Source organism: Humulus lupulus, chromosome 1, assembly GCF_963169125.1.
Source record: "Humulus lupulus chromosome 1, drHumLupu1.1, whole genome shotgun sequence".
Lineage (NCBI taxonomy): Eukaryota > Viridiplantae > Streptophyta > Magnoliopsida > Rosales > Cannabaceae > Humulus > Humulus lupulus.
The window spans coordinates 24215840-24229446 of record NC_084793.1 but is presented as its reverse complement, the minus strand read 5'-3'; the positions used below and the strand labels follow the sequence as shown (position 1 = coordinate 24229446).

The following is a 13607-nucleotide window of genomic DNA, read 5'->3' as shown; positions in this document are numbered from 1 at the left end:
TGGCAGAATCTTTGATGAAAAGTCTAGCCATTGCGATTTCATTTGGGAGAGGATTAAGTTTTGGGTTGCTACTTGGGTGTATCATACAAAGGGTTTTGAGGGGTTATCCTTCTTGGATCTTTCTAGAGAGTGGAGAAGTTTTTTGTATGTGTAGTCGGTGTTGTTTTGTATATGTTTTTATTTTTTTGCTTGTACCAAGGTTTTCCTCCACCATAAGTGAGGGTTTTTCAATTTATCTGAGAGGGGGCCTGACCTAGCGTTTGGTCTCTTTCTCCCTTTTCAAAAAAAAATTGTCCATCAAAGTTCATGTGTTGGTACTCCCCAACAAAATGGGATTGCTGAAAGGAAAAAATGACATTTATTAAAAGTTGCTAGGGCTCTCATGTTTACTACTTCTGTTCCTAAGATTTTTTTGGGGTGAAGTTGTATTGACAGCAACTTATTTAATCAATAGAATGCATTCTCGTGTCTTACAACAACAAACTCCAATTTCTTTTCTTCTTAAGATTTATCCTCACACTCACCTAATATCAGATATTCCACTCAAAATGTTTGGATGCATAACCTATGTTCATGTTTTAGGTCCTAATCATACCATCCTCACTCTCAAAAATGTATTTTCTTCAGTATTCTTCCACAAAAAAGGGCTACAAATGTTATAATCCTATCACTCGTCGCCTTTGTGTCTCATCGGATGTCACATTCAATGAAGAGCAACCTTTCTATCCCAACACTTCACTTCAAGGAGGGAATGCTAGTGATACTCACTGTTAGGATACTTGTTGACCAATGATAGGACCCGAATTTGGTTCGTCAATTGAGTCCAACTTTTTTTGGTCTACCCATGGAGTCTAATTTTGTGTCTCATCGAATGTCACATTCAATGAAGAGCAACCTTTCTATCCCAACACTTCACTTCAAGGAGGGAATGCTAGTGATACTCACTGTTAGGATACTTGTTGACCAATGATAGGACCCGAATTTGGTCCGTCAATTGAGTCCAACTTTTTTTGGTCTGCCCATGGAGTCTAATTTTGTGCTAAATTCTGAACAAAACACTCCTGAAATGGAAAAATACAGAACAAATAAATGCAGAAAAAGAGTTGTTGGTTTATACTAGACGACAGGACAAACATCAAGTAATACAGCCAGCTATGGATCTCGTCTCCCATGAGTCTGAACCAGTGACAAATCCCAATGTAAGTGATTCCTTGAGCCCAAATTCATTTGATTCTAATCCTAGTTCTAGTGTGATAGAATGAGATCTGCCCATTGCAAAAAAGAAGGGAGTAAGGAGTTGTACTTTACATCTTATATCTAAGTATGTGTGCTACAGCAGGCTCACACCAAAATTCAAAGCCTTTGCTGCCAAAATTGAGGAGTTGATTATTCCAAAGAATATTGATGAAGCTTTGCCCGTTCTTGAATGGAAGAAAGCGGTTGAAGAAGAATTATGGGCGCTGAAAAAAAATGCAACATGGAATATAGTTGCTCAGCTGAAAGACAAGCATTTGGTAAGATGCAAGTGGGTAAGATGCAAGTGGGGATTCACAGTGAAATACAAAGTTGATGGTACAATAAAAAGATACAAGGCGAGAATGGTTGCAAAGGGGTTCACTCAAACTTACGAGGAGGACTACACAGACGTTTGCACCAGTGGCAAAACTAAACATAGTAAGAATTCTTCTATCAGTAGCTGCTAATCTTGATTGGCCATCGCAACAACTTGGTATTAAGAATGCCTTCCTTGCAACAACTTGATATTAAGAATGCCTTCCTGAAACAAATTTAGAGGAAGACGTTGGTATGAAGATTCCTCTCGACTTCAAAGAAAAATATGGAAAAGAAACATGTCACTTGAAGAAATCTCTCTATGGCTTGAAGCAGTCATCACGAGCATGGTTTGAGAGGTTCAATAAAGTGACTAAGAAGCATGGGTACAAACAAGGTCAATCGGATCATACTCTACTCTTCAAACATTCACAAGATGATAAGATTGTAATTCTTATTATCTATGTTGATATGATTCTAACTGGAAATGATCATAATGGAATGGAGGAGCTTAAAAGATTACTAGCCCAAGAATTTGAGGTAAAAAATCTTGGTTCGATGAGATACTTTCTGGGTATGGAAATTGCAAGAAGCAAGTAGGGAATTTTAGTCTCTCAACGTAAGTATGTTATTGATCTACTTAAAGAGACTAGTGGAAAAATTGATGAATTTGTCTCACACCAGGCCCGACATTGCCTTTGCAGTTAGCTTGGTCAGTTAGTATATGCACAACCCTTTAGAAGAACACTTGGAGGCAGTTTACAGGATATTACGGTATCTAAAGAAGACACCAGAAAAAGGTCTGTTGTTCAGAAAAAATGGCGAAAGAGGCATAGAAGCTTCCACTGATGCAAACTGGGCAGGTTCAATTGAGGACACAATATCAACATTCGGATATTGTACCAAGATATGGGGAAAAATCTGGTCATTCCACTGATGCAGACTGGGCAGGTTCAATTGAGGACACAATATCAACATCTGGATATTGTACCAAGATATGGGGAAAAATCTGGTCAATAGTCCCCAATTGAACCTTAGCTGGATATTGTACCAAGGTACGAGGAAAAGTCTGGACATTGTAGTTCATGATAGAAGATCAAAAGGAAGCAAATATTACTCTGATATTTACTGAATTATTCAGGCTAAATGCCATAGGATAAAAGCTTAGCTGCTCCCATTCGAGTGTATGCAACAATAATTAAATTAACGCAATCAATGTATGTTGAAATTTATGTATTTTGTTAATATATAAATACTCAGAAATATCTGATTAGTTAATATTTAAATTTGAATTTCCTTATTCTAAGAAGCAGTTAGATAAGTTCCTTGCGGTTAGTTAGTATTGTCTCTCTACTGAACTGAGTTGTAAATCTGCCTAAGAATAGGCTTCTATACAGCAGTCAATAAATCATTAGAGACTAATTATTCTAATCTCCTTTTCCACAATGTACATTACCTAGTAACCATAAATCAAAACTAATTTGAATCACACCTCATCATTTAAAGCAGCAAAAACTGCACTCAAGCTGTCAGCCTGTGCCAAAAAATCATCAAAACTTCGATTCCCATGCAAAGCAAAAAAGATTGAATGGCGGACAGTAACATCAGCATCTGCAACAGCAGCAATTAGAAGCTTTTCCACAATCTGTAGAAAACAAAATATCAGTTAACAATAAAATGAAGCATATAAAGTACACTGAGGATTGACGTTTAAGAACAAAGAAACATTGAATATCAAAACCTAAAAGAAGTCTAACACTTCAATAAACCTATATGGGAAAGAAAGAAAAGGATCAAAATGATAAGCAACAGTAAACAAAAAGGCGAACTGTCTTACATTATAGCTAAAAAAAGAAGCAAAATATAAAAACGTGGGGTGGGTGGTGGAGATGAGTTGACAATCAACAAATTTTTTCTGCTTCTTTTTCTTTTTTTAGAAGAAAAAAGGCTGAGGATTAAATAACAAAGAAACATTGAATACCAAAACCTATAAGAAGTCTAACACTTCAATAACAAGAAACAAAAACAAAAAGGATCAAAATGGCAAGCAATGGTAAACAAAAAGGTGAGCGGTCTTACATTATAGCTCAAACAAATAAGCAAATTATAAGAACATGGGGTGTGGGTGGGGTGAGGGGGGACGATGAGTTGACAATCCACAAATTTCTTTCTACTTCTTTTTCTTTTTCTTTTTTGATACAATGCTGATATTGTTGATGTTATTGGAAATTTACAAAGATGACAACCTGTCTTTAAAACACAAATATAAACGAAGGAAACATATTGATGCAAACCAACCTCTTCAACCACACGCCGACGCTTTCCCCCTGTTCGATTTGATCTGCTAGTAGCAAATTGTGTACAGGCTATGCCAGAAAATGAATTTGCAACTAATCTACAACAGCACAGCGCAGCATCCTTTCGTATTGCACCATCCTCATCATCTAAATATACAACAACTGATTCTCTTGCAAACTCAAGAAGGTCATGACCCTGAACCAAATATTAGTTTCTGGATAAGATTTAAGATGCAAATGTCAAAATAGGATTACATAAGTTAATATTATGCATAGACAAACCTTAAAATTGAAACAAGCCAAAGTCTGCAAAGCAAGTTGCACAAGGGCTGAACTACTAGGGTCAAACACTTGCTGAGGAATATTCGTTAAATTTCCTCGACCTGTGCCTACGACTGACCTCCCTTGAGAATAATGAGACTTTGAAAGAACCATAGAAATGCAATCAAGTAACCGATCCTGAATGGTAGGTAGCAGCGATGGAATACTGGCATAACAACTATTGTTAAAGAAAGGTCCCTGTGAACAATAAAGGTGTGATAAAAGAAAGTCTAGATAACAATGTTTACCTAGTAGCTATTTGATCGAGAGCCTCGACAAGTGTTGAAGAGAGACCAGCAGAAAACATAATATCCAAAAGTCCACGAACATGAGGTTCCATTGCAGGCCCCATTGCTTTTGCAATGTTTCCAACACAAGCCAAAGCCTCAAGTAAGGGTTTACCCCTACGTGGAGCAATCTACATATATAATAAAAATGAGTATTAAGAATAATTTTGCTAATTCCTAATTTGACAGTTTTCAAATAGAATCCACATGATAGCTAGAAAATGCATCTAAATCAATTAAATCAATGATAGAGAACAATGTTTGACAAGTCAATGTAGCATACTGCTTCACGTAGTGGAGTCATAATTAAAGGCAAATAGTTCACAAGTTCCCCATCCAAAGCTTCAGCCATCTCTCCAAGGGCAATAAACCCACTAGCACGTTCAGCAGGTATTCGAAGAACTGCCAGAATATGATTCATGCATATCTGCAAGAAGTAAAAAAAAAAACACACCATAGACTTACACTCCCAAAATTATATATCAACGTCAAATTATTTGACAAAACAAAAAGCTCCATGAAAGTACCGTTAAGTAGTTTGTAACAAATCGATCCCGCAGAAAATGAGCAATTCGAGGTAACAATGAAGTTATGCTCCGCCGAACAAGACGATCTCGATGTTCTAGGTATCTAAGAACAATTTCAGCAACTTCTCTGTACCTTGACATCATGAACTCACCTGTATTCCTGCCAATATATATAATATAAAAAAGTGCACTTTATGAGCTACATCCAAACCCATGATAAAATTGAATAATTATAGGAACAAAAAGAGATTCTTGAACTCAATTACATCATCTAACCAAGCAATCCAAAACATAGTTTCACCAAAAATAATCTTAGAAAATTATGTTATTCCTCCCATTCACTGATGCCAAAAGAAAAACCAAAATTGCCAAATATTAATGTCTATTCTTACTGAAGTGATTAATGTCTATTCTTGTAAAAGTAAGGATAGTGTCATTATAAATGAGTAACTCATGGTCCATTCACTAAAGAGCTAATTAAACAATAAAAAAGGAGAAACCAGGAAAAGACGAGCATTATTTGAAAAGCCATTTATTTTAGGAAAATACATGAACAAACATATAAGTACAACAATGTAGATACTCAACTCCCACCAACTAACACCATTAGTATAATTCACTTTAGTGTTTTTTTTTTTGGCGGGAAACAAAACCTCAGCTTGTACACGTCACTTTAGAACTCTTTCATGCTAGCTGAAAATCTTATTAATCTTTTCTATGCCCTATGCTATTACCCACCAAAAATTATTTTGATATGCATCAAGTGAAAATAATAACAAAATCAACTTCAGAAGTGTTTATAATCCACTACCTACATTGGCATTTTTATTACAAAACTAACATACTCAGACCGGACAAATGTTGCATCAGTAAACAAGAATACTATTTTCAAACATTGTTTGGTTAATACTAAACAGTCAATGTAATCTACCAACCTTAAAAGCTCTCCAACTGCAAGCAAAGAACCATGTATGCTGTGAACGGGAGCATTTTTACCCAATCCATCTTGTGTAGCCTCGAACATACGATAATACCTGTGAATAAAACTTGTTATCAACAAATGGGTATCACACATTTGGGCCCATAAAATATACAAAATATTAAAAATGAAATAAAAAAGGCAAAACATAAATCAAATAAGAACATAAGATTTATATTAACATTCATTCGTGTGGACCAAATGAGTCCTGCCCCAAATTCATTCGTGCAATAGAAAAATCTACGAATATTGACAAACCATTGCACACGCCATCGTGTCTCACGCTTCTCAATGACACGAAGACAAGCACGCAGTGCCTCGACAGCTCGCTCTCGAACATCCAATCTCGGATCTCTTAAAGCAACCCATATCACATCAACAAATTCAGGAACATGAACATTGAAGACAGTTGACGCATTTTCTGCCATTTCCTAAATATAAACAATGACCTTGATGAGAATTACCTAAATGATAAAATTAATAATTTCATTGCAATAGATAAAACTAAATAAATTGTACACAATAGTATTCTAACATGTAAATTGAGAAAGTGTATTTCACTTTTAACAAAAAATAAACTTCAAATCACCTTTTAGGCAGCTAAAGGTCTCATAAATAAAACTTCAGTAACTTTTTTTATAAGAAACAAGAATTGTACTAGATAGGGCAAAGAAAAAACGAAGGTTTACAAAAGATGATAAGGTATCATCCTTAAAAAACAAAATATGATACGTGATTCCTTTAGATTACAACCAAAATTTTCAGCACTCTTTATTGAAATAAAAATCCATGTAATCAACATAAAATTTATAAATTTAAAAATTTTAAAAATAAAATGGTGAGGCTTACTTTTAATATCAAGACAGCAGCAAAACGACGATACTCCACTCTATCTCCACGCAGCCACTCAAGTGCAGTTTTTACCTAAGAACACAAGCCTCATCAGATGCTCACTTCTTCAAAAGCACACAGCTAGATCAAAAGAGAACTATGAAATGAAATAACAAACCTGATATTCCACCTCATCTGCGGTCATTGCTCCACCAGCCCTTGCTAGATGACCTAAAACGCGGCTGGCTAGTTCCAGATTATCAGGATCACGCTTTACTTCAAACACAGTTCGCATGTAATTAGAAAATTTGGAGACTTTGGAGGCATTCTCTCCAAGAGCAACATCGATCAACTCATCAATAGCTCTTAAAGCTCCCAAATTTTCTGCCACATCATTACTTTCCAAAAGAACAGAAATCCGATCATACAACTGATCCATGAAACGTGAAAAGGCTTCACCACTAAGATCACGAGCTTCTTCCTCCAAATGTTTCTTAAAAGCTAAAGAAGCTCCATCCTAAAAACAGAGTTTAATTTAAGAAAAATGGCACAAATTTTGAAAATTACAAACATAATGAACAAGCAAATAGCACACTAAGCAGATATTAAGATCATACCAATCAACGTATATCCAAAGATGTCAATTTCATCCATATGCCAAGATTACTCGGGGAAGCAGATACCATTAAAGCTTGTTTGGCATAGATTTTGTTTTTCTTTTTGAGTTTTGTAATTACTGTTAGGATATTATATTTTAAATGAACGTTTTAAATCATAAAAAATAATTTTATAAAATTTCATTAAAATGACACAAAAAACAGAGTTTAATTTAAGAAAAATGACACTAATTTTGAAAGTTACAAACATAATGAACAAGCATATAGCAGACTAAGAAGATATTAAGATCATACCAATCAATGTATATCGAAAGATGTCAATTTCATCCATATGTCACTATTACTCGAGGAAGCAGATACCGTCAAGGCTAGTTTGGTATAGATTTTGTTTTTATTTTTAAGTTTTGTAATTACTTTTTGGATATTATATTTTAAATGAACTTTTTAAATCATAAAAAAAAATTATAAAATTTCATTAAAACTCAAAATAGCATTCTTTATTTTTTTTTTTTTAAAAAAGTAAAATAAAAAGCTTCTTGAAAAGCATATAGACACTTACTTAAAATAAATATATATTTATATAATCTTTTAAACATAGGAAAAGAAAAACACTTTAAAAATTCGTCCAAAAACTGTCTACAAACCAGATTTTCAGTTTCATAAATAAACTTTATATCTTCGTGGAAGATTAAAAAATTGACCACTACAGCAATTAGACGCCAAACCTATTCACAAACAGTAACGATAGCAACAAAGACATTACAAAGATGCTGTTCTTAAATCCACAATTGATAGTGTTTCTTGTATGGAGGGGGATTAAGAAGCTTAACAGTGAAAATCGGTCAAAACAATGTCAAAAAAAATATACTATACTAAGTACTTCAAATTTTCTCTTGAAATAATGAATGAGTATTGTAACTTATTTACGGAGTAGGAGTATCTATATTTAAAGTGTTGGTACATCGCCAACAGCTGAATTTGAATTCAAATATTTATGGAATTTCAAAATAATGGGTAAAATTAATTTAAACTCAAACTACTTTAACTCTAGACTAAAAATTAAGTTAATAGATAATTCACAATTGATTTACTAAACATAATTTATATAGAGGTGAGAAAGCATAGTTCTCAATAGCAACACTCTTCTTCCACGTTAGAGTGACCTCCACAACATCTCAAATCCTAATATGCACCTACAAGCTCATATTCCGCATGTCTTTCAATACTCGAGAACTTGACTAGTTTCATGCACTACATTGGCACGCCTAAACAAATACTTGTAGTGTTTCTTTCTCACAATTGACAACAATGTGACCTTTTTCCTCCAGAATTCAACAATTCATTAAGCAGAATAATTTCGAAGAGAAAAAACCAATCAAGAATTGACCAAAATGTGACCTTAACATTCCTCCAGAAGTCGGCATTTCAATAAACACAACCAAAAAGCAGAAGAACAATTAACCCATCAACTTTTAATTTCTCGAGAAACAAACAATAATAATGTAAAAAAATTCAATAACGGCGCAATTACCTTGGGGTTGCCGCGGGTGCAGAGGTCAGCAAGAATTCGACTAAGCGCATCAGAGCTGGTTCCAGTAGGTCCACCGGCGGAGGCGGAGGCGCCATAACGGAGGGATTGAGCCGAGGATGCCATCAGGCTTCCTCAAAACCCTAAACCCCCAATCTCTAGCTCGGGGTTCTAAGTGAGAGAAAGGCTGTGTAGATGAATAAGACAACACTGAAAATATAAAGATAGATATATATATAAAAATCTTTGTGTTTCGGATCTTTGTTCCAATGGCGTCGCAGGAGCAGTTATGGTAAACCCTAGAAAAGGAGGGAGAGAAAGGGCGGTGGTGATGGTGTGTTGTGGTGCGTCAGAATTACGCTGGGTAATGTCTCGTCTACTGTCTAGTAATCATATTGTAGTGATGATATGATACCCACCCACCAACATCGACAACAACGGTACGGTACTCATGTCACATGTGCTCTCTCTCTCTCTCTCTCTCTCTCTCTCTCTCTCGTTTTCTTTTGTTTTTTTTTAAGTAACGCTGCGCTGCGTCCGAAATTAGCGAATGGCTAATGAGGGTTGGCAAATGGCAACGGTGATTGCCTGATTGGGAGATGTTATGTTATAATGTCGTAGCTCACCTATTTCAGTCGTTTATTATGTCCGATTAAAGGGTTATATTCTACGACTCGCATACTAGCATGCTAGCGTTTTTTTTTTTTTTTACACGTGGAGGGCTGTGGTAATTGATTTGAGTCATCTTTCCCATGTGCACTGTCTTGTTGCGTTGTTATTAGAGTATTGTTTTCATTTTTAAACTGTTTTCAATCATGTTCTTCACATTTTATTGAATGAGGAGTGCTATCTAGAGACTCTTATAACAGCGTAAATCACCATTCTCTCCGATTATATTATAGGTTTATACACGGAGGTCTTAGTTTTATTTAAAAATTATTATATTTTTTAATTATTATTTAAATTTTAAATAAATAAATAATATCATATATTATAAAAAAAAGACACTAATATATTTTTAAAAATTAAGCTAAAATATTGTCTATATTATTAAAAGAAATAAATAATATTATAATTTTTATTTAAAAATATCGTTAAATCAATAATTTGTTAGATACACATTTTTTACATATAAAAATATGATGCATTATATTTTTAAAGTAGATTATTTGATGTTGTTTATAAATTTTAAATTTAGTGTTCATAATAATTAAAATTTGGTATTTTTTTTTTAGTTTTTGATTTATATATTATGTATGGTAATTTTAATTTTAAAAATTAAATAGTTTTTTTCTAATTTCTTTTTAGAAAAAATATTCAATATAGTAAAATACTAAGAAATTCTAAATTAAAAGTATGAATTTAAAAAGTTTATTTGATTTAATTTTAACTAATTAATTCAAAAAATAAAGCCAACAAAAATTTATATATAAATATATATTATTCAATTAATGGCTAGAACACTTAAAAATGAGTAATTTCTCATTAAAAAACTAAATGACAAAATAAGAAATTTGTATATTTATGTCTTATGTCACTATTACATATATGTTTGGATAAATAACTGTTTACCCAAAATATTTGCGTAATGAGATGGCACGATTGGGGCGCATGTAGATAGCACATGACTGATTATTGTTAAAGACCGATCGACCAACGATCAGATTATCAAGAAGAAAATTAAGTTGCTCGATGGGCGCAAGTAGAGCTGTAAATGTGGGCTGCCCGACCCGGCCCGGCCCACATTTTTCGTGCCTCCGGTAAATTCGGGCTGGGCCAGGCCAACCCGTGTAAGAAAGTGGGCCGGGCCGGGCCAGCCCGCATAAAAATATATAGGCCCAGCACAGCCCACAAGCACGGCCCACACGGGCCACGTGCCGGGCCGGACCGGGCCCAGATCGTGCCATCCCATATTTCTAAAGTGGACCAGCCCATTTTTTAAAATGGGTTTTTTTCGTGCCCTAAAAATGGGCCTCAAGTCAGCCAAAATCTGGGCCTAATTCGAGCCCACTTTTTTTTACCTGTTTTACTTTTTACATATATATATTTACTTAATTAACACAATAAAAATTCCAAATTTAAAAATAAACATTGCCTCATTAAAAACTTTACCAAGAAAAAGTTTAAGAAATAAAATCTTGGTAAAGAAAAAGAGTGCAATCATAAGTTCACTTCAACAAGGTACAAACAAAGAAAATACAAATCAAGCACATGTCTGTCTTTTCTTTCGCTTGGCCGTGCTTGTTGTACTTTCTCCCGTAATAGTATTACTAGCATCATCAACACTTTCAGAATGTGTTAGAATAGCTAATAAATCATTTTGTGCTTCATTTAGATTTACAGCTGTATTAGCCAACATAATGCCTATAAAAAAAAAAATATGGAATAAATATATATAAATATGATCATATATTACCACAAATATCATCATCCAATCAAACTATAAGAGTTGCTCATCTATAAATAAGACAAAGCTAGCTCAGATCATTTTGAGGTCTTGAGCCATTTCTTTTTTTTTTATCTATTTACAACATGAACAAAAGAAAACAAAACTATAAAAGAGTCAGCATGCACAATAATATTATTAAAGAATATGAGAAAGTAAGAAGTAAACAAATTGATATGAGGAAATGGGCCTCAGGAACAAATGTCCTCTTCAAGTAAAATATAAAATGAACTCCTTTTAGCACCAAGCTGATTAGAGAAATGTTACTAATGCCATGAGAGGTTATTGGAGAGCATATCAAATATGAGTTTGATATGATATGAAAATGTGTATAGTAATATTATTAAAGGTAGTAGTTGTAGTTTAGCAATCTTTCGTTCATCAATATCTGGATTGTGTTTTAAAAAAATCTCATACAAAATAATAAAACTAGCCAGGCACTACATAGTCCATATGATATTATGTCAAAATAGATAGTCTAGTTACATGTTAAATTTTCAATATGCCTCTATAGAGCTACAACCTGGATGAAGCTTCTTGAAACTTTTAATCTTCATCTCTTTCCTAATCTCTTTTACACGTACCCACTGACCTTTAATTTTCTTTCTATTATTTTTGGTCCTTCAAATGAATTTAAGGGAAAAAACTTATTTGGATTAGCAACATAGAAATATTTAAGAAAGAAATTTATATACAAAACTTGCAAGTTTTAGCAACAGAAAATCAGTTCTCCCTTTCTAGTTCTCCCTTTCATCTATGAGAAGCCCAATATGTAATCATGTATTATGTACCAGTGGTCATCATGTATTTGTGTCAAAGTGGTCATCATGTACCAGTGGACCACTGGACCGGCGGCCAACTTTAGACAGTTATTTCTGTGTGTATCCATGTGATGAAATAAATGAGCTACAGAAACTTTTGTGTATTATATATTATGAGAATTGGTGAGGTGGTGCCTAGTAAGTATCTTGTGGTGTGGTATTGTACATAGCAACACTCATATAATATTTTGTTTAGTATGAAATCATTCACGCATAGACATGAGGCGGTTATATTGTTGGAGGAAAAAAAACTCATAGAGGTCATATAAAAATATATATATACATATTTATATTTCGATAAGTTAATTACTTCAAAATATGACTAGAAGAAAATACCAAAATAGAATAGAAAATCAATTGATTTCAAATCACAAAAAAATTCAGTCCATATTCATGAGTGAGGGAGACAACGTGTTTACCTTGCTTCCGTTCCGTGCGTCTAAGAGAAGAGAGGGAGATGGAGCTGCCCAGCCCCGCCGTGCCGTGAATCAAAGAGAAGAGCGAGAGAGAACTGCCTTGCCGTGCCTGCTGCTACCGTGCATCAAAAAGAAGAAAGAGTGAGAGAACTGCCCTGCCGTGCCTGCTGCTACCATGCATCAAAGAGAAGAGTGAGAGAGAAAGAGTTGTTGCTGCTCTGCTGCCGCCGTGCATCTAAGAGAGAGAGAGAGAGAGAGTGTAAGAGTAGTGACTGAATGTTTGAACGAACCAAGAGGGAAGGAGGGAAGGAAGTGATTAGATGAAAACCTAGGGCCTTTTTAATGGGCTGCAATTGGAATTTGGATTGGGCTTAATTTTATGATAAAATCATCAAAATATGATATTTTTACATACTATAAAAAAATGATGATATAATAATAATTTTTTTATTTATTTGAGTTTAATTCGGGCTTTTTGTGTGCCGTGCTTTCGGACTTTTTATATTCGTGCTTACGTGTCATGCTTTCGGGCTTGTCGTGCCGTGTCGTGCTAAGCCCGTGTCGTGCCGTGCCTGGCCCGAGCCCATATTTTTTCGTGCGGTGCCTGGCCCAAGCTCATATTTTTTCGTGTCGTGTCGTGCTCGTGCCGGTTTCGTGCCGTGCTCAAAAGCCCGGCCCGTATTTACAGCTCTAGGCACAAGGAATATGCTGAACAATAAGGAAGAAGATGTGTTGATATATACGACCAGATCTGCTCGTAGGATCGAAACTAGAATTCAAATGCAATTATGAGTTAGATATTTATAGGATATTTGACTTTCTTTATATGTAAATATCATTATCTGTTATTATTTAAATATGTTTGTAACACAAGTTAAGGACGGCCCATAGGCCCACATGTACATCCTTGAGCCTATTAATAGGACTCATGTGATTCATTTAAAGGAGAAGAATTTTTTTGTAATCAAGAGAGAACTATAGTGTTT

The 13607-nt window shown here is 34.5% G+C and overlaps 1 protein-coding gene and 1 long non-coding RNA gene across 2 annotated transcripts in view; both read right to left on the bottom strand.

Annotated features, from left to right (window-relative positions):
* LOC133789191 (serine/threonine-protein kinase TOR) overlaps positions 1-9457 on the bottom strand; it is a 44338-nt gene extending 34881 nt beyond the window's left edge. Inside the window, exons 1-11 of the mRNA XM_062226957.1 lie at positions 8942-9457; positions 6972-7310; positions 6812-6886; positions 6221-6393; positions 5919-6017; positions 4984-5143; positions 4740-4883; positions 4418-4587; positions 4131-4335; positions 3850-4044; positions 3044-3196 (exon numbers count right to left, since the gene is read on the bottom strand). Coding sequence (XP_062082941.1) covers positions 3044-3196; positions 3850-4044; positions 4131-4335; positions 4418-4587; positions 4740-4883; positions 4984-5143; positions 5919-6017; positions 6221-6393; positions 6812-6886; positions 6972-7310; positions 8942-9064 — 1836 coding nt within the window. The 5' untranslated portion in view covers positions 9065-9457. The remainder of the gene's footprint in view (positions 1-3043; positions 3197-3849; positions 4045-4130; positions 4336-4417; positions 4588-4739; positions 4884-4983; positions 5144-5918; positions 6018-6220; positions 6394-6811; positions 6887-6971; positions 7311-8941) is intronic.
* Positions 9458-10993: 1536 nt separating this feature from the next.
* LOC133789186 (uncharacterized) lies at positions 10994-13041 on the bottom strand. Its single transcript, XR_009873509.1, has 2 exons — positions 12625-13041; positions 10994-11302 (listed from the first exon to the last, which is right to left on the bottom strand). It is a non-coding gene; the product is annotated as an uncharacterized LOC133789186 (long non-coding RNA).
* Between the last annotated feature and the right edge of the window lie 566 nt (positions 13042-13607).